The following is a 21,028-nucleotide window of genomic DNA, read 5'->3' as shown; positions in this document are numbered from 1 at the left end:
ATTAAAATGAATAAATAAAACAAAGAACAATCTCCGAGCTAATTCCCATGCAGGTGATGGGTTCAAATACCAATATTTATAATATAATATAAAGAGCATAATATAAATTCGCGCTCAAGTCCAATTTGAAAAAAAATAATGTAAGCATCTACTAAAAAAATACATAGATGAATAAATGACACTTTTTTCCATATTATCAACCCCTCCTTTGAAAGAATTATATATTGTTATCGGAATGATATGTATAGTTATAAGTAACTTTAAAGCCTTATTAGGAGTTTTTTTTCCATTTTATTTTATTTATGTATTTTTGTTGTGCCCCCTTAGATGTGGAGTGGCAAACCCGCTGCCCGCCAAGAACATTTTTTAGCCCCGGGAGATGAATCACACTTTTACAAAATACGTTTATTTTATAATTGCCAAACTAGGTGAAAACCAATGCATTAATGGAATAAATTATTTGTGCATCCATATATTCAAAAATTAACTTAACTTCAGAAATTATAAGAAAAAATTAAATTTGATTTTAAAATAATATATATATATATAATATATAACAGATAATGCCTCTTTTATTTATGAGTTTGGTGTAAGAACTCATTTTTTAAATAATAAAAACTCATTATGTTTCAATTTTTCACTCCAAAAAAAAAATTCTTTGGTAAGTCTAAATCTAATATGGGGATATATTATTTTATATGCGGCCCGCTAGATCATTTGGATTAGGCCAACCCTGCCTTTGACCATTGGTTCCCTACCGAGATTTCTCGAAATAATTTAGGAATGGATCATTTTATGTCAACTCAATACAGTTTTGAACTTCATTACAGGGCCTTAACAAGGCCCTTGGCGAATTTGAAAAATATGTGCCCACCAATAACAGTATTTGTGGACAATTTTTTTATAATTTCGGTAAAATTGTTTTAATATAAAAATACTGTTATTATCAAAGAGAAACTTAACCTCAATTCCAAAATGAACGAAGTATTGGTATTTCAAGGAGTTTTTTTGTTTTTTTGTTTTTTATTGGTTAATTTTGCGCTCTCTTTGTACTTGCATACTTGTCGGGAACACATCTTGCCACCGACTCTACCTCACTATCTCAGATTTTCTTCAAATATAGCACAGGTGTTGCTGTGTAGGTATCCTGGTCTTTCTTAGCTTTTCCTCAAGAGCTAAATCACTTTATTTGTATCAAATGATAATGTAAGAGTTGCGCCATTTAGCAGGTCTCCGAAGTAAGATGTTACCTAAGACGTAAGACCTATCTAAATGCCCTTCAAGATACCCAATAAATTTTTATATCAGCTATCGTTATACAATTGTGTTAGTCATTTTAAAATTTGCTGAAAAATTATTCCGACAAAATGTTGCTCATGAGCTGAATTAGGCATTTTAAGTACATGCAGGATAATTATTAATTACACCGTATCCAAAATCACTTTTTTTTAAAGATTTGTAGTTGCTATTTCCCAAAACAACTATTTCTAATAGACTAATATGTTAGTAATGACCTCGAAGTTTATTTTTTTTATAAATTGTTACAAGTCCTTCGTATTAAGCTATAAAATATTTTAATGAGAATGATATTCATATGCCATTGTATTCTTGTCTCCCATCAGTTTTTTTTTTACATATTGTCGGGAGAAGTGTGAAATCACATAAGTCGAAATCCTTAAGGGTTATTTCATTTTGTGTAAATATGTATCCTATAGAATATCATTTGATAATAAATATCGTCAGGTTAATCACTATTACCCCTAACACGAATATTAGTTTTTTTCTCGTATAAATCCTAAACAGTGAGTGGATCCTAGCGAAAAAGTTACAGCAAAACATTAGTACAAGAGCCGAGAAGAAAAAAAGGCGGTTATCTCACCTCAATTTTTGACTATTTTAATGGAAACTAGGTATAATTATTAGTCAAAATTAATGAGTCTGCCAAGTATAGGTAGGAGGAATAAAAAATGGCGGCTGTTTCAAAACCTTAAAAAAACCATTAATTTTTCATTCGGAGCTCTATATCTTAAAAACTAACAACAACTCTAGAAAATCTAAAAGAACATTATTTAAGGAAGAGTAAATTTGCTGAAATGTTAGCCCTAAAAGAGCTATTTACGTCCAATAGTTCTCGAGATATAACTTTTTAAAAAGCAAAATTTCTTAAAAATCTACTGAAAGATTAGTAGTTAGTTAATTTATTTTGAGAAATCTATATCTCAGGAACTATGTGACGTACAGATGTCTATTATTACTCAAATTAAAGCTAGTTTAATGGACTATAAAGAAGTTTATGACCTTTACCTTCGTAGAAATAGTAGTTTTCATGATATTTGCTAAAATAAATTGATTTATAGTTGTTCAGACAATAAGTTTGATTTATGAAAAACTTCATTTCAGAAACCATTGGACGTACAGATGTCTGCCAGTAATCAAATTAAAGCTAGTTAAATTTACTACAAAATAGTTAATTATGTTTATCTTTGTAGGACTAGTAGTTTTTGACAAAATAAACTCACAAAATGTTAATTTCTATTTGTTCGTATAAAATGTTGGATTTTTGAAATCATATATCTCTAGATCCATAAGACGCACATATGTCTGCCAACACTCAAAATGAAGGAAATTTAACTTACTATAAAGTAGTTTCTGACACTTATCTTGGTAGGGGTAGTAGTTTTTATGATATTCACATATGAATATAAATTTGGCAAATAAAAATTTGCCTTAACAACTATAAATCAATTTATTTTAGCAAATTTCATGTAAACTATTACTCCTACGAAAATAAACATCATAAACTACTTTATAGATCATTAAACTAGCTTTCATTTGAGTGCTAATAGACATCTGTACGTCAAATGGTTTTTGAGATATAAATTTTCATAATAAATTCACTAACTACTGATCTTTCAGTACGTTCTATACATTTTTCTGAAACGTTGCTTTTTAAAAAGCTATATCTCGAAAAATATTTAACGTAAATAACTCTATTAGGGCTCATATTTGGGCAAATTTATTACTCTTTAAATGACGTTCTCTTACGTTTTCTTGTGTTGTTCCTACTTTTTAAGGTATAGAGAGCTCTGAATGAAAAAAAATTTTTTTTTTTATCACTTTGGAACAGCCGCCATTTTTTATCCCCCCAACCTATACTTAGCAGACTCATCAATTTTGGCTAATAAATATACATAGTTTCCATTAAAGTAATAAAAAATTGGGGTGACATAACTGCCTTTTTTCTCCTCTTGGAATTAGGACTTATTTTAGCGTATATAGTAATAATTCCATCAAGTTGTTCTTGTTGTTCCTTTGATTCCTTTGACCTCAGTAGCTGGTCTTAAGTGCTATGACGTCCAATGTAACGAGTAAGCGATTTATGACCATAACCAAAAAAATAAATTAAATTAAATTTTAATTGGCAGCTTATATAATTTGTTTTTATTACTCCGTTTAGTATTGATAGAAGAAATACCAACAAAAAGACCTAAAATTTCCTGATTTGTTACTTATTCAAAATACACTTATTATTTCTTGGTTTATTTACAGGTGGATAAAGATGTGGCCACCATGATTCCTAAAGGCATTGCCAATTTTTTCCAGCAGATTACTACTATACCTGAAGGCAAATTATGTAATTATTTTGCTTAATTATTAATAATGTATTATAATTACTAACAATTAGACTCATAATTTTTGCCATTGCCTAATTTTTAATTTTAGTAGTTTAACTGTAAATAATTTAGCACTTAAAACATTATTAAAGTTACAATAAAATATTTTAGTAAGAATAATTCAATCTGTGTAAAAACTCATGCTAGATTTAATTTATTAAAATTTAAGGAAGCAATTAAATCGTCCTGAGTTATGATCTGGTTATTATGTAATTATGATAGATACTAATGGCCTTTCAATATTTTTTTAGCTACAAGAGGTGAGAAAGAAACTCAGACTGATGCTACTTTAATCAACACAAACGATAATGTGATCCAAAGGTTGACAGAACAAAATGTATGTGTTTTTTTTGTAAATTTTGTTTTATTAATTTTCTATTCAGAATTATCATTTACATATGTTTCCTAAATAATCTTTTTCAGGCTCAATTAAACTCGGAGATTGATTCCCTTAGAAGAATGGTAAGAGATTTAGAGTCACAAGTAGCTTTAAGTCAAGATGAAAACGCAAATCTCTCAACTGGCTTGGAAGCTCTAGATATTCAACACCAGGAAGCAATTGGTAAGGGTTCGCTAATTTGATGAAATGCCTTTTAAAGTCAGAATAAGGATTTAATGAATGTTATTCATAATTTTCAAAATTGTATAAGAATTAATCTTGTTCTTCAATTCAATGTTAAAGTATTAGGAAATTTAGATTTGACTAATTTTGTGTCTTTATATAACTCAAACGTTACAGAAAGAATTTTAACAGTGAGAGATGAATCTCAAAGACAATTGGAACATATTAGTGAAGAATTGCGTCTCAAGAATGAAGAATTTACAAAAATTGTAGAACAAAACAATATGTTAAAAAAAGAGGTAAAGATTCTTATTTATTGTCATTAGCGTATGTTTTGACATTTATGCCTGTTAATCTTTCATAAGTTAGGAAATTCATCAATGTTATTTTTAATTATTCAGGTTGAAGATTTGAATCAGGAACTTCTGGAAGGCGAAGCCTTAGCCCAAGAAAATGCTAGGCTAAGAGAAAGAATCTCAGCTACAACTGTAACTGAGTTACCACCAATTGAGGAAAATTCGGCTTTAGAAGAAAATGTAAGAACCTTGGAATTTGAGGTAAATGGTTTCATAGTTATTATCTTTTCACAGCAGTTAACTATTGATATTTAACTTTGATTTCTTTCTTTCTTTATTTTTTTTAAGTTATGAAAACATGATTATGGCTATGTAATGAATTATTAGTAAGAATTATTTCTGCTCAATTAATTTTTTTTATTATAGATTTATTAATTTTACATCTTTGCGTAGACAATTTTTTTATTTGAGTACATTTTTTAAAATAAAGATAAATAAAAATAAAAGCAAATTAATTATTATTGTTTTTAAAATCAACATCCTATTTTTCTATATTCGTTTATTACTCTTTTTTATAGCTCAGAAGCAAATTTATTGTTGTCTTTTTCTGGGTATAGATTTTAATATTAATAATAGGAGTAACTTTCAGTAGTGATAAATTATTTTTATAGGTGCTTGTATTAAGGGAATCTCGGGATAATCTTGAAAGAGAAACGAATACCCTTCTTTCCCAAATCAGGCAGAGAGATGCTCAATTAAGACAGGTATTTCCTCACTATAATGTATTTAAAACAGTTGTTTTTTGTTATATGTTTTAAAAATTAGTATTAAATAAATTTTCCTAAATCAGTGTTTAATATTTTAGGTAGATGCTCGAGTAGAGGAGATTGTCAATGAAAAGGAGATTAAAGAAAGGGAAATGACTCAGATAGTATTTGAATGTAATTCTTTAAGACAAGAGCTGAAGTCCTCTTTAGAAAAAGTGGAACATTTTGAAAACATTTTAATTCCATTGCAAGAAGAAAACAAAGCCTTAAAAGCGGAACTCGAAGTTACCAAAAACGATTTATTCTCCGCCAGAGATAGCCTTGAGGCAGCAAAAAGAGAGGCTAATTTGTCCAAAGATGAAAGCGAAACATTGAAATCTGAATTGGAATCATTAAAAGAAGAACTTGGAGGTGAAGAAGCAAAAGCTGCTCAAGACAACAAGGAATTGCTTGAAGTAAGAAAAATGGTCAAAGCAGCTTCATCTGAAGTTGAGGTATGTATTTGTGATGTTTGATAATTGAGTAAATGAATTAATTGTTCATATTTTAATTTATAATTATCTTGCAACACTAGTACCAGTAAAGAATAATGTCAAGTTTAAACATTTTTTTAATTTTATTATATTTTTTAATTTATTGGGATGGTTAGATATTTAAACTAAGAAATGGATACAAATTATTGGGAATAATATTGATAAATTCAATTTGTTTGTAATTTTTGTTTTACATAAAGGTATAATCCTAACACTAATATACATTTTGCTGAGCTTGAAAAAACTCTTTTTATCAATTATAGTCTTTCAATGACAAGACAAATTTTAATCTTTTTTAACTTCTTCAGTATATTGGACATTTCAAGCTTAAATTCTTAATCCTCTAAAACTTGACATCTTACTATCACATTTTTTTCCTCATGAATTACTTAAAACTTTCATTTGTTTTATACTTGACTAAATGACAGTTTTAACTTATTGATAAGGAAAAAATGTTATTAGAGAATGAAATTTTTGAGAATGAGGAATTTAAGCTCGAAACATCAAGTATATTGAAGTAGTTAAAAAGGATTTAAATTTGTCTTTGGAAAATTATAATTGATATAGCGTTATAATACTTTGTAAAAAATTGAATAGACTATTTTTTAAAAAAAAAATTGAATTGTAGGTTCTAAAAGCTAAACTTTTGAATGCTGAAGATGAATACAACAAAGCCAAGATCAAATACGAAACAGATCAAACAAATTTTGAGTTAGAGAGACAAGCATTACAAAAAGAACTTGATGCTCTTCGTGACATTTCCAGAGAATATGGCATTCAAAAAGATATTTTTAGAGAGAAAGATTTGGAACTGAAACGCCGATTAGAAAATGCAGAAGTTGAACTTTGTAGTGTAAAATGTTTACTAGACGAAGAAAAAGAACAATGTGGAAAAGAAATTGAAGGGTTAAAAGAACTGATAAAACAATCCAAAAGAGAAAATGGTGTTTTAAGGAGTAAATTAGACAGCTATAATGAAAATGATTTCAAACTACAAAGGTCAGTTATAAAGATTAATCATACATCATTTTAATGTTAACTTGTTCCAAAGTATAACAACCTTCAGTCCTAGTAGATCTGGAGCCCGTGCAAAAAAAATCAAAAACCTGATAGCACTTTTGTGAATCTTTATTACATTTCCAATAAATAAGGAGGGTCTGCCTGGCAGCTGTACTCAAAAATTCACTAACTACTGATTTTTCAGTACATGAAATGTTGTTTTCTAAAAAAGTACATTGGAAATTATTTAACATAAGTAGCTTTTTTAGGGCCCATATTTTAGCAAATTTACTCTACTTTAAATGATGTTTTATTAGGTTTTCTAGTGCTGTAGGTAGTTTTAAAGATGAAAAATTAATTTTTTAAGGTTTTGAAACAGGCATAATTTTTGCCGGTTACATGATCTGACTGGCACACTTTCATTCCTTTATTGTCAATGCAATAAAGATTCAAAAAAGACCTATGTTTTCATCAGATAATGACAATTTTTTTGCATCGGCTCTCTGACTATGTTAAAATTTAATTTAAACTTATTTTTATATGTAACACTACATCTGATGGTCCAGCTAATTCTATATTTAATCTAAAATATCTTTGAATTGAGCATATTAACACATTAAATGCCCACTACGAGATAATATGTAGTTTGGGTTCTTGCCTAAAACACTCATGAGTTATCTCATATTTTTTTAAAATATCATATTTTTGCAGTTACAATAAGATTTTATTAAATCAAAATATGGCTAGTTAACATCTAAGCATTGAAATTACAAGATTACTCTTAGGCAAGAAGAGAAGACTTGATAAGAATGCTAACTACGCTCATCTTTTAGGGTGTAGTCAATATCTTAATGTAAAATCAACCCTTTAAATATGATTATATCAATTATTTGAACCGTATTATAAAATTAAATCATAATTTTTTAATGATTAAATACTTTATGATAGTTTAAAAGATTGTTTTTAAACACCTCTTCTGTCAATCATTAACAACCACATCATTATTACTCACTGAGGATCTTAAAAAGATTCTTTGGAGATTAAAAAACCAATAGCAACGATATACGCTTTATAATCTCGATTCACTCATGATAATTTGTAATCAAACATTTGCATTATATTTACATGTTTAAAAGAGTTTGAATGATCATCTTGTAAAGTCTTAATTATAAATTTCAGGTGTTTAAATGAACTTGAAAATCTTCAAAAAGAAAATAAAAAATTAATGGAATCTTTTGAAGAAACTGGTCGTAAAAATGAAGCCTTACTGAATGAAACTTCTAACAAAGAACTTGAGTTATCAGAATTAAAAGTGAAACTTAATTCATTTGAAAATAATGATCTTAGGTACAAAGAAGTAATTGATGAATTACAAAAGTCTTTAGAAATAACCAAAGAGGAATTAAAGAATTCTAAAGATCAAATCATTCTTCTTTGTGCTTCCAATGAAAAAAATTCTCAAGTTGATAAAACAACTGAAGTAGAAGATGAAGATAAAATAATACAAGAAAAAGAAAAACTAGCATCTGAAGTAGCTTCATTGTCTGAAAGTAATAAACATCTTGTTAAAGAAATAGAAAATCTTACAGGTCAGGTTAATTTATTGAAGGTAGAAAAGGATAGTTTGGAAAAGAAAGTAAATATTTTATCACAGCAAAATGAAGGATTGGCTGAAGGAATAAGTCAGTCTGTTGAAAAAGAAAAAGAAAAATACTTAAATGAAATTGAATCTCTTTCTACAGAAAATGAAGTGATGCACAAAAAATTGGAAGAACTGAAAGAAAAATGTGATACTTATAAAAATGAGAATGTCTTTTTAGATAAGAAATTATCAAGTTCCCTAAAAGACTTGGAAGTGTTTCATGAGCAGTTGAAACGATTCGGAGGAAGTTTTGAGGGTGTTGAAAAATTATCTAGTGAGGTTACACAGCTTTCCCATCAAGTAGATCATTTTAAGGATGAGTTGAAAGATGCATATGAAGAAAAAGTGAGAATTTCGGAAGAACTTTCAGCTATATCATTAGAAAGAGGTCAACTTGTAGATCAAGTTCAACTTCTACGTAGAGAACTTGACAATATGATCAAACTTAAAGAAGAAATAGTAACCTTAAATCATAATCTACAGGTATAATTTTTAAAATATTAAAACAAATTTTACTATTTATAATCTTAATATTTTCTTGAGACTGGTAAATTTTTAAAAAAATAAATAATTTAAATTCCATCCATTATAGTCTCAAAACCTTTATTTCTCTTATAAGTCTGACGTTTCGGCCAATTCGGCCATCTTTAGGGACAATCTACTACAAAACAACTTTTATTACATGTATGATCCTACAAACATTTCAAAATACTTAACATTATTATTTATAATTTACCTTACCTTAATACAACTTTGAAATTATATAATTTAAAAAATTCTAAACTCCATGCAGGCTATTCTGCCCAGGTCAAAAACATCAATTTCTATGAAACATTAAAAACATTAGGTAAAAGATATTTTTTTGTTCATAAGTATATCCCACATATATTTAATTACCTAATTAGTCAGTATTCACTTAAAACAAAATCATAATCATATTATCACAGACACTATTCCTTAAACTTTTATCACAACAATTAAAATGTTTGTAGGATCATACATGTAATAAAAGCTGTTTTGTAGTAGATTGTCCCTGAAGATGGTCGGATTGGCCAAAACGTCGGACTTGTAAGAGAAATAAAGGTTTTGAGACTATAATGGATGGAATTTAAATTATTTATGCAGTAAAAAAATAATTTTACTAGTTATATTTTTTTAAATTATAAATTTTAGATAAAATCTTCTGAAGTAGTATCCTTTGAGGGAGAAGTGAAACGATTGCAATCAGCCTTAAATACTCAACTTGTAAACAATGAAGCCTTACATAAAGAAAAAAATAGTTTAAAAGAAAGATGTGATAATATATTTGTTGAGATGCAGGTAAAGATGTTTGGCAATCTAAATAAACAGTTTCATTATTGTGTTACAATTTCTGTATAACTAGAAAATATTTTCTTCTTGTTTTTCAAGAACAAAATGGCATATATAGAAGAAGTTGAAAAGGTTAAAAATAAAGAGGTTGATGGTTTAAAGCAAGAGATAGAAAATCTAAAAACTCAGCTTGAATTTGCATCACAACTTCTTCAGGACGTTGAAAGGCAAGAAGGAGAGGGACAACCTTCAGGAGAATCAAATTCACAGGTATTTTTACAATCTTTCAATTCCAACAATTAACTACGTATATAAAATTGTAGGATGATAGTCCGGGTGACGGTAATTAAAGGTACATAATATTAGAAAAAACTATTTAATGTTAACCAATGTTTTGCCCCACTTTGCAAGGCTTCGTCTGAATTAGGTTTCAACTTTTCAATCAGGATTGAAAAGTATCTATTCCCCCCTGCAAAGTAGGGGGGAATATTGGTTAACATTAAATAGATTTTTACTATTTTGTACCTTTATTGACTGCCACCTGGCCCCTTTTTCATAAAAAGCACAAACTAATACTATTAGTCTTGTCGATTTAACTTAATACAATTGCACTGACTTGTACTTTAGTACTTTTTAATTCCTATACTATCACTAATAGTCCTCCCTATTATGAAAAAAATAAGTATTAGTGTAATTAACACATTGTTTCTATACTTGTATTTTGAACTGTATATATATTTTAAAAATTTAGAAAGACACTAATCATAAAACGTACCATAGTAACTTTTTTTTGTGGGTGCTGAGATTTCAGTGTATGTGTCTCTTCTTTGGTGCATGAAGTATTGAGCTTAGCACTAATTAATTTGCTCAATTCTTTTTACCCGGAAGCAGCTAAGGCATTGGCTAATTTAGAATTGAATTTAGTAATAACTCATCCCACAGCGTTTTTTATTCCTCTTATCTCTATACTACTTTTGTATCAATTCTGATAATGTAAGAAAATACTGCTGGGATAAAATAATATTAATTACAATGAAACTTTGGTTTGTTTGCAGAAAAGTAATCCTGAACTTCAGGAAGAGTTGACAAGGCTTTCTGCTGCTTTACTCAAAGAACAAACTGATTGCAAGCTCATAAAAAATCAGGTAATCACGGTTTTTATTTGGTCATTTTAGTTTAAAATAGATTGTTTAGGTTAGGGATGTAAATATTTTCAAGACTGAGAAATTCTGACTTGTTTATTCTAATACATAATTACTGGGTAGCTTCTACTTGATATAAATTGTATTCATTATTAATGTATAATATTATTTAATTTATAATTATAAAATTTAACGTTATTGGCCATGTGGATTTTATATAAAAAATTGATAGCTTAACTTAAAAAATTATGCAGTGAATATGGATTACATTAAAAAAAAAATCTAACACAACCTATAGACATCATTTTTGATTTCTATAAATCTAAACTTTTTTGATATGAACTGGTTTTTTTTGGTTTAAGTGTATACATATCACTAATACAAACTGAAAATTCACTCTTTATTTATTTTTATTTTTTTAGTTCATTCACAATTTTTGTCAAGCTGAAGAAAACAATTTTCTGTTTTGTCAAATTGTTTGAGGCCTTAACTTTTCTTTTTTGAAATCACACACAATTTGGTTGTTCTTTTGGTTTTGGCCTAAGAGATAATACAGAATTAATACAAAAATATTAATTGGATAGCATTATTTATCTTTGTTCCTTTTTATTATATCAAACCCTTCCTTGAAAAAGTAATAATTGAATGAAAGAGATTTATTCACTATTTCCTTTTAATATTAATCATTCAATGACCATATGCATTCAAACTTTAAAGCCAAAACTTAACTGCTAACATGGACATAATATGAATTTTTTGATATGTAGTTATTGAAACTTTTTTGAAATACTGATTGCTTGTGTGATGATAGTGATTACCTACAATAATTCTATGTTATAAAGGGACAAGTTGTTATAATATAATGCTACATTTTGGAATAATGTATCTATGCACATACTTTAGATTAGATAATAAAACTGTATAATAATGTAATGCTTGTATCTTATCCTGTATATATTTTTAAATCTTCATTTCCATTTTTTATAGTTGGAGGACACTACAGAAAAACTAGAGAAAGCAGAAAATCAACTTAAAACATTAAAAAATCATCTTGTAAATGTCGAAGACAGTTACATTTCTGAATTATCCACAGCAGAGGAAAAGCTGAGGGAAACACAGGCCATGCTCCAATCAGCTGAAGAAAGAGCCAGAACTTCCTCGACTGCTTACACTTCGGCTAGGTAATTAATTATTTAAAATTTTAATATCGATGATCATGAATTGTCATACTTGAGAATTAGAAATTTAGCTTTGAAAGATAGCAAAAATGAAAATTGTTTAATTTTATTTTTAAGCATAAGATCCAATCAGCAAGTGGAAGCTCTTAGGGAACAAGTTAGGCTTCTGACAGAACACAAGGAAAAACTTGAAGCTGAGGTGTCCAAGGCTGAAGATGCAGTTATGAAGCAGTCAGCTACAGTTACAAGACTTCAAGCTGTTCTACATCAATTCCAAAGGGGTATGACCTTTACTTAATTTATTTTACTGGATTTTCCCAACCAATCATTTATTACCTACCGAAAAAAAAAAAGTAAATTTATTTCTCGTCAGTACTTTATATTATATCAGTTTAATTATTCCTGAAAGCTTAGGAAAATGAGAATTGATGAATACTTACTTTTTCTTTCCTATCCCCTTTTTTTCAGACAAACAGCAAGATATTGAATTTGAAACAGAGAGAATCAGGAGAGATTTAGAACTTACCAAGAAAATTGCTGAAGAACGTGCCCAAGAGATGAAAATATTGCAGGTGAAATAATCTCATCAAAAACTTATTTTTATAAGTAATTCTAAAAGAATCAACAGAATTATACACATATATGAGTAAATTTTAAATAAATAATCTTAAATTAAAAAAATATAATAAATAAGTAAATAATATTGGTCCCTTTAAATAGTAGGTATGTAAATATGAAACTGGAATTTATGTATAGAAAACACACATTTATGAAAAATTTACAAAGTTTATGAAAATGAAAAATTATATTTAATTCTATTCGCATTTTTCACACCTCTGTAACAATGCCATTCCTTAAAAACTGTTGCTCTTTTGAGGCAAACCAGTCATTGAGCCATGTGTGATGTGAATTACTGCTCAGCAAGTGTAAGAAATAATTGGATGATGCCAAGTCTGATGAGTAAGCCGGATGCGAAAGTATTTCCTAATGAAATGCCTTAATGATTTTCTTGACTGATTTTACTGTGTGCGATGGTACATTATCATGAAGCAAAATCACTTTGTGTTGCCTTTTTTGATATTTTGGTCGTTTTTCATCCAAAACTTGATTCAAACTGAATATTTGTTGTTAGTATCATTCATTATGATGCTATGATAGTATGATTTTCACAGATTTGAGCACCTCATAATAGATCACACCCTTCTAATCACACCTAACTTAAAGCATTGCTTTACATCCATTGCTATTAGGTCTTGAGGTCAATGTTGATGGTTCGTCTGTAGCTGCCTTTTGTGCTTAGGATTATCAAAATATATCCTATCAATATATATCCAAAATATATTTATCTTCAGACACAATTCAATGAAGAAATGATTCTCTGGAGACCCAGGGTATTTGTACAATTCTTCAATTCCACTAGTCATTCTCTGTATAGGCAAAGGAAAATGACAGTTTTTACTTATTATCAGTTCTTTCAAAAGTTGTTATTAAATTTCAACATCAACTCCCCTTGTTCTATCATAGAAGTGAATATTTAAATGATTCAATCATTTATGGTTACAAGTATTCATAATCTCACTTCCATTGGCTTATTTTCTTTAAACTGCGACTTCAACCAACGAGAGTTAAATAACTTATATAATTTTTTAAAAAATCAATATTTAAATCTTCTTTTTCTACTTAGTTTATCCTATGTTTATACTTCCAAATATTTTTTTTTTTCACTAGCTCTTAGATATGTTGTATCTATTGACATTTATTTTCTTCCTATGTACAATAAAATATGTCTTATTGACTGCTAATAATCAAATCTAATAAAATTATATTTATCTGTAATTAAGAATCAAATTATGTTGTGATTGTTTCATTTATTTTTTTTTATTCCAGGAGCAATTAAAAGAGGCAAAGATGGGCCTTGTTGCCGGACAAAGATTGAGTGAGGAACTTGCCAGACAACAGGAGTTGGTAGTGCAATCTAAAGCACAAGGTTAGGAAAGTTCTCATTATTATATTATTATCCTTTGCTTATGATTAAAACTTATTATAATGACTAGAGAATATTTTTTTTTTTTTAAGAATTTCAACTGTTTTGGTAACTCTTTAAAAATAAACAGATTGAACTGAAAAATGAATAAGAAAGAAAACATTATTTTCTAATAGAAAAAGTTTTTAAGAAGGGGTTTTAATTTTCAATTATTTATTTTTCTATTTGTATTAGTCATTCTTTTTATATTTGGATTATTCTTATCTCTACTACTTATTACAGAAATCAATTATAAGTTAATGATCCAATTTATTTTTTAATAAAATTAGATAATTAACAGCAAAATAATGCAAGTTATGTTCTGAAAGAAGCTGAAAGAACAAAAATTAAATAAATAAATTCCTTCCAATAGCTAAGTCCTTCCATTAAAATAATACCTTAGCTTGTTTCAATTCTCAGAACATTTTTATGTTGTAAAACCAATTTTAAAGCATGCTTTACTGTCAGTAACAAACTTTAAATTTTTTGAAAACAAACCAAATGCAGTAGGTTTGATAAATGTATGAGATCTATAAGCCCTCTTTGCTTGCTAGTCTCAGAAGCTTGTTCCCCTCTCTTTATATGCATGATTAGAGATAATAATAGGTAAAAAGGAAATAGCTTTGCCCAAAGTTTGGTTATATTTTTAATTGAAGCACTGTTTCACAATTTTTATTTTCTTCATCATTCCTGCTTAGTTTTTCTTCTATATTTGACTTTTTAATAGTAAGAATGTTCAGGAAATTCTCGTAACTTTTTTTGGCAGCATAAAATTTTTAGCGCTTCTTTAGAAATTGAATTTTATTTCTACATTTCTTTATGAATTGAATTTTTTTATTGAAGAAATTACAAATTTTATTGTTTTGATTTAAAGGCTAAAGGAAACTTTACTTAAAATACTATTATACCAATAAATGTTATCACTGTATATAAATATATTTGTTTCTATATCTTTACATACAGTGATCTTTTATCTCTTTGCTAAAGAATTAATTTTTTTTTTTTTTTTAAATTGCCATGGATTTCAGAAAAAGAAAAGATTTACATAACCACTTTATGTTTTGATTACAATAAGACTGTTACAGTTATAATGCTTAATGTTGTATTATAGACTGTTTTTATAGTGCTTAAAACCTATTCTATTTAAGAATTTTAAAACTCACATATTTTACTGTCAATATATTTCGTATTTTTAATTTATTTTTTTATTCATTTTTTTAATGCCTAATTTAGGTCATCAATAATTAAAATAACTATAAATAATAGCTAATTTTAATTGTGCTCATGATGTACATTTTTATATATGCACATAAAAAACTTATACCAATGGTGATTCAAAAGTTCTCATTCATTTTATTCCTGATTTTCAACAGATAATTTTTTTTTAAATGAGGAATTTCGCTCAACTATTCCAGCTAATCTCTCATAAACTAGCAATCTAAGAAAATTATTGTCATTAAAAATATAACTATCTTCCAAGGAAATTTGAAATAATTGCTTTGTAAAGTAAATACTTTTAAAAGTCAAGGTCTTGTTTTACATATTGCTTGTTTTGTTTTTTTCATATTATTAGAATTAACTGAGGTTTTGGAGAAATTTGAGGATTTTATTTTTTTTTAGATTAATTATTGCTATAACATTGCATTAATGAATCACCCATTGGTAGATTTCTCAGTTTCTTGTATATTTTATATGCACATATTTTTTTATTTATTCATTTTTATAATATTGCTTAAATCTTTATATTGAAATTGTTTTTATGAATAAGTTAATTTTATTTTATTTGTTTTACTATATATTGTAGTTGTACTACTTATATGATAGAATTCTGGATTTAAGTTATGATTCTAATATTAAAATGGAAAGTTTATATTTGGAATTTAATAAAGCTCAGTTTTTGTGTATTGTAAAATTAGATTATTGTTCAAAAAGAAATTATTCTAAAGATTAATTATAAATTGTCAAATAATTTCAGTCAAATTCTAACAGATAGTAGTACATGACTAGTTTTAAATCTTTAATTTATAGTTTATTGATTGATGTAAGTTAGTAGAAAGAAAATTGTATATGATTCCTTATTACCTATTTTAGTTAAATTACTACTGTACTGTTGCATGAAATGAATACTTAATCATAATAGAAAGTATGCCTGTATTATTTTAGAGGATTCAGATTATATGCTGGCTGCCAGTCAAATATCAGCTGGTAATTCTGAGCCTGCATGAGTTCTGCCCAGGTTGCTTGCTGGTATGAGGCTGGTTGTCCTGCTTTCCTTCGATTGCTGTATTCACCATTCTTCAAAACCATCTCAACATTTTATTTTGTCCCTCTATAATTTCGTAAATATCACTAATTGATATTAAAGATTCTGAGGCAACTTATCTTTTACGTGCATTAACAATAAATCAGATTGATGCGGCTCTTACATGGTCAATATTTACTGTTGGAAAAACTGAAGAAAGGTATTGCACTGTGAGTATTAAACTTCACTACATCAATTCATAAATTACTTGCTCAACAATACTTTCAGTATTTTTTTAATTCAGTAATACTGTCTGTAACATACTGCCTGTGTAAGAGCTGCTTAGAACCATTTTCATGGGCATAAATTGTTATATTTATCATTCTATCGATGAAAATATATACTACAAACCTCCTATGATCGCACAATCCTTCACCATGGATAATTTTATTGAGTCTTAAGTCTCAATTTTAGGTGATTAACAGAGAAAATTAACCTAAATTATAAAAGTTATACATACAGTTACATCTTTCTCATTCTACTTCCTTACTTTTAAATATTTTTGCTTCTTAATTAAAATAAAATGTTTAAATTATAGTGGAAAATAATATTTTAAAAATTAAAAAAAATTAATAAATCAATTGTGGAAAGATTTAAAATTTAAAAAATTCAAGTTATTGATTTTAGTCAAATAAAAAATAAATTTTACAGAGGTTTAGTTAGTGGAGGTAAGGTTCCTACATTTTTCAAGCCGTACTTATTAGGTAAATGTTCTGTGTGTGGTTCTTGTTGGATTGTCTCGGATTAATTATCATAAATTACAATATCTGAAGTTGAAATAAAAAATACCCATCTAATCTATATGCGAATTGATTGTCAATGCTGTTGATTGTCATTTTTTAACTTAAATTAAAACTTTTTCTATTGTATACAAATATACTCTGAATATAAATTATCTAATTCTTTTTATAACGAAGTTAAATTTTAATAATTTATGTTTAACAGACTCCTCTTTCAAGTTTATATAGAATTCTCATTTCTTTCTGCTGCAGAGAACTTTTGCCTTAGTTAGCAGATTAAATTATATTTTTTGAATGAATTTTGATGTAATGCATACAAATTTTGATATAGTATCATGACATAATATATTGATATATGATGAGGGTGATATGATGAAGACTTTTTTTAGTTCCAAACTTGATGATGTAGTGGGAGGTTGATGTTTAGTTTAGTTTGTGAGGTATCGAGAACTAGCTTGGTTTACGGTCAGGTTCTTTTTTGTCCTCCATTCTATTATGACCATGGAAGAGTTACATTTGTTGCACAATGCATGATCATAAAGTTTGTGACCAATAAAGGTGTTTAACCCTTGAAATTACTCACTCGTTTTAAGGCATAGTTTAGGGACACTATGCTGTCCCAAAATCGAATATTACTATATGGGCGAATGTAAGGGTGAGCGAGAAAAGGTTGAAAATGTTAGTAGACCCATGAAGAGTCTTGGGTTCAGTACTTTGCCAGAAAGTACTGTTTCTTGACCTACCAGTCATTTCCAGGAGGCGATTTGGCCAAGATTATACTTACCAAGCAGATTTTTTTTTCCCTAATTAAAGGGTAGCCACTTTTTACAGGTTGGGTGTATCCCTGGAAGGTCTCCTGATCATCAGATCAATCCATGGTTGATTTAACGCAATCAATTATTAGCATTCTCTAATACGAGGGTAAGTCAATTATTATCCGCAATATAGTTATAAAATTTTGTTGTAATCTAATAGGAAACTTATAAGTACATCAGTTTTTGACATAGTCCCCTTGCTTTTCAACACACTTGGTCCATCCTTGTACAAACTTCATGACGCCCTCAAAAAAGAAGGTTTGTTTTGTTTGTTTGTTTGAGCTGCGAGCCAGGAATGCACCGCTTCTTTCATTGCTTTGTCTGAGGTAAATCGACGGTCCTTTAATGCCTCTTTGAGTGGATCAGACATGTGATAGTCATAATGATGGATCCATGTTTCGTCACCAGTAATAATCTTGTCTCAGAAGTGTCCCATTCATTACCATAGTGATCCAAATGTTTTTGGCAGGGGTCCAAGCGCATTAGTTTATGCGACTGTAGGTTTTGGGACATCTTTCACAAACTTAATGAAACCCAAATCTGTTGTGGATGATTTCGTGTGCAGAACCATGATTAATTTGCAGATGATTTGCCACTTCATCAATAGTTACTCGTCTGTCTAAGAGGACCATTTCATGTGAACGCTCAATGTTTTCTTAATTTGTGGCAGTAAAAGGTCATCCGGCTCCTTCATCGTGCGTAACACTTGTGGGTAACACATTTTTGAATTTTTCAATCCATTTGTAGACACTCCGTTGTGGCTAAACACTGTCCTGTACTGTACCGAAAGTCTTCGATGAATTTTGGCCCCCGTATACGGCTTCCAACCACAAAAAACGCATCACTGAATGTTGCTCCTCTTTGGTTCAAGTAGAAAGCGGAGCAGGCATGATTAACAGCATAACAGCGAACTAAACCTAGCAGCTTGAAACTTGCATAGACATAACAACAAATAAACAGAGCATGCGTCATCAACGCAAAGCAACAATGCTTCCAACATAAACAAAAATATGACTAAATTCCGGATAAATATTGACTTACCCTCGTAATTCTCCTCTAAGGCAGCTCTTGCTGTTTAGTTGAAAAACATTTGAGTAGTTATAGAATAGTCTTTGAGTACTAAGCACATTTGTGAATTAGTATGTAATCTATTCATGAGCCATTACAGATCTGTTTTCTAATTAGTTTATTCTGTTTGTTTACATTAACAAAATCTAGCTTTTCAAATTACCCTTGATAGCGTAAAATTTATAGAACACATCTGTTATGGAGTTATAATTTTTGGCCCAATTGAAAATGGTATCTGATGAAAGTTTTCAATATCTATATATATATTTTAATTTCTGTGCAATATAAAATAAATTAAGATTTATTTGTTTTAAAAAATAAGTTGCTTCGTGATTACACTTTGATAGTAAAACTATTTTCTTATGGGACCATTTCTTAGTTGAAACTAGAGAGGGCCAGTGTAATCTCATGCGGTAACTGTGAGAGGAAATTGTAAGTCTCAGACTACCGCATGGGCCTTCATTGACTCACTCAATAACTGCATTGCTGCACCTCATACATTCAAGATTTGTTGTTATTTCTTTTCAAATTAAAGTTTCATTAGCTGTGTTGTAGGTTTTATCAATTTTATCATAAAGCTTTATCCTATAGCAAACTCCTTCATTGATCTATTTTATACAAAGATAGTTTAATAAAAAAGAGTGAAATCTGTAAAAAAAAAATTATTAATCGGGTTTTTTATTATGCTTGTGTTTTGTGATTGGTCCTTTTATTTTTCCATGTTTTTATTAGAGGTTATTCAACAAGTTCAGAAGCATTTGGTCATGTATTCATATTATGTTTGAAACTGGCATGTATTACCTAAATTTAGCAAAATTGAAACAGAGACACAGCTAATATTTAATGAAGAGTTAGCTTGAAAATAATTTGAACCCTTTAATTAATTATTTATACTTTTCATTTCTTCTCTCCTAATTCCAACTTTATTAGAATTTCTCCTCATAAGCAGAGAGTACCCTTATACCTTGGAATTCAGGGCTAAGAAACAATGTTAAACATTCTATAAATTTAATCTATTTGGGGCACAAATAATTCCGTTTAAAAAAAAAAGAAACTCTTAACAGACTAATTACTGTTATAATGACCACCATAGTATGATATTTCTTTTAGCTTTATTATTATTTTGTCATTGGCCTTCATTATAAATTCTTGGTTCTTATTTTAAATATTTGCAGCTTTGCTATAACAGTTTTCCAGGTAATCTAATTTATTAATTTTTCCTCTTAAAATTTTTATTAGCTATTTTTCAATCTCAAAAAAATAAAATATAATGTAAACTTTTTTTTTTTACTTTTACATTATACATTACATTCTATTATCAAAATATGAAGGAGATTGCTATATGATTATAAAAAACCTTTGTATATTATATATTTTTGCCATTATTGTTCTCAAAACACTTAATATCAAATTAAGTGTGTATATTATGTTGAGCATGAATAAACTATTTATAGGAAACAAGTAGTGAATGGATTATTTTTTTGTTATGGCATGATGAGCATTTTTTGTACATTAGCACTGTATTTTTCTAAACTTTACTAAAGTGTGTGATAAGCTCTTTAATTATGTTTACAACTATTTAATATATAGAATATTATACTCTTTCAAAAAAAGCGGATACCAGTATAAATTTACTAATCGATCAGCTGTTCTACTATTTTCAAACTTTCTGATCCAAACTTAAATTTCTGAAGTTCCTTGAAATGTTAAAAAAAAAAAAAAAAACTACTAACAATGCTTTTAAAGAATTTTATAATTGTTATCAGGTGTTTCACGTGAAATGTCAATATTTTGGTATAACATTAATCATAAATAAATGAAATCTAATTTTATCAATTAATCAAAATGTGCTTATTGAGCTCTATAAAATTCATCTAAAAAAAAAACAAAAAAACTCAGAGTTTGAATAGAAACCAATTCCTTGATTATATTAGATCTTGTCACCAATTTTAAAGTGACTTTTGGAGAAAATAGTA

At 28.3% G+C, this 21,028-nt stretch overlaps 1 protein-coding gene across 1 annotated transcript in view; it reads left to right on the top strand.

The window, feature by feature from the left end:
- The window catches only part of LOC106691116 (thyroid receptor-interacting protein 11), a gene marked incomplete at its 5' end in the record, with an annotated part of 50,232 nt that overhangs the window by 22,557 nt on the left and 6,647 nt on the right, over positions 1–21,028 (top strand). The window contains 16 exon segments of the mRNA XM_014436780.3: positions 3,550–3,634; positions 3,926–4,011; positions 4,098–4,236; positions 4,414–4,535; positions 4,638–4,793; positions 5,204–5,296; positions 5,398–5,793; positions 6,461–6,831; positions 8,011–8,956; positions 9,647–9,793; positions 9,884–10,054; positions 10,840–10,929; positions 11,914–12,107; positions 12,222–12,385; positions 12,573–12,676; positions 13,992–14,091. Coding sequence (XP_014292266.3) covers positions 3,550–3,634; positions 3,926–4,011; positions 4,098–4,236; positions 4,414–4,535; positions 4,638–4,793; positions 5,204–5,296; positions 5,398–5,793; positions 6,461–6,831; positions 8,011–8,956; positions 9,647–9,793; positions 9,884–10,054; positions 10,840–10,929; positions 11,914–12,107; positions 12,222–12,385; positions 12,573–12,676; positions 13,992–14,091 — 3,364 coding nt within the window.

This window comes from Halyomorpha halys, unplaced genomic scaffold (genome assembly GCF_000696795.3).
Source record: "Halyomorpha halys isolate HHAL.00 unplaced genomic scaffold, Hhal_1.1 Scaffold2090.1, whole genome shotgun sequence".
Classification (NCBI taxonomy): Eukaryota; Metazoa; Arthropoda; class Insecta; order Hemiptera; family Pentatomidae; genus Halyomorpha; species Halyomorpha halys.
Note: the sequence above shows the minus strand (reverse complement) of the source record. Positions and strands in the feature narration are given on the sequence as shown.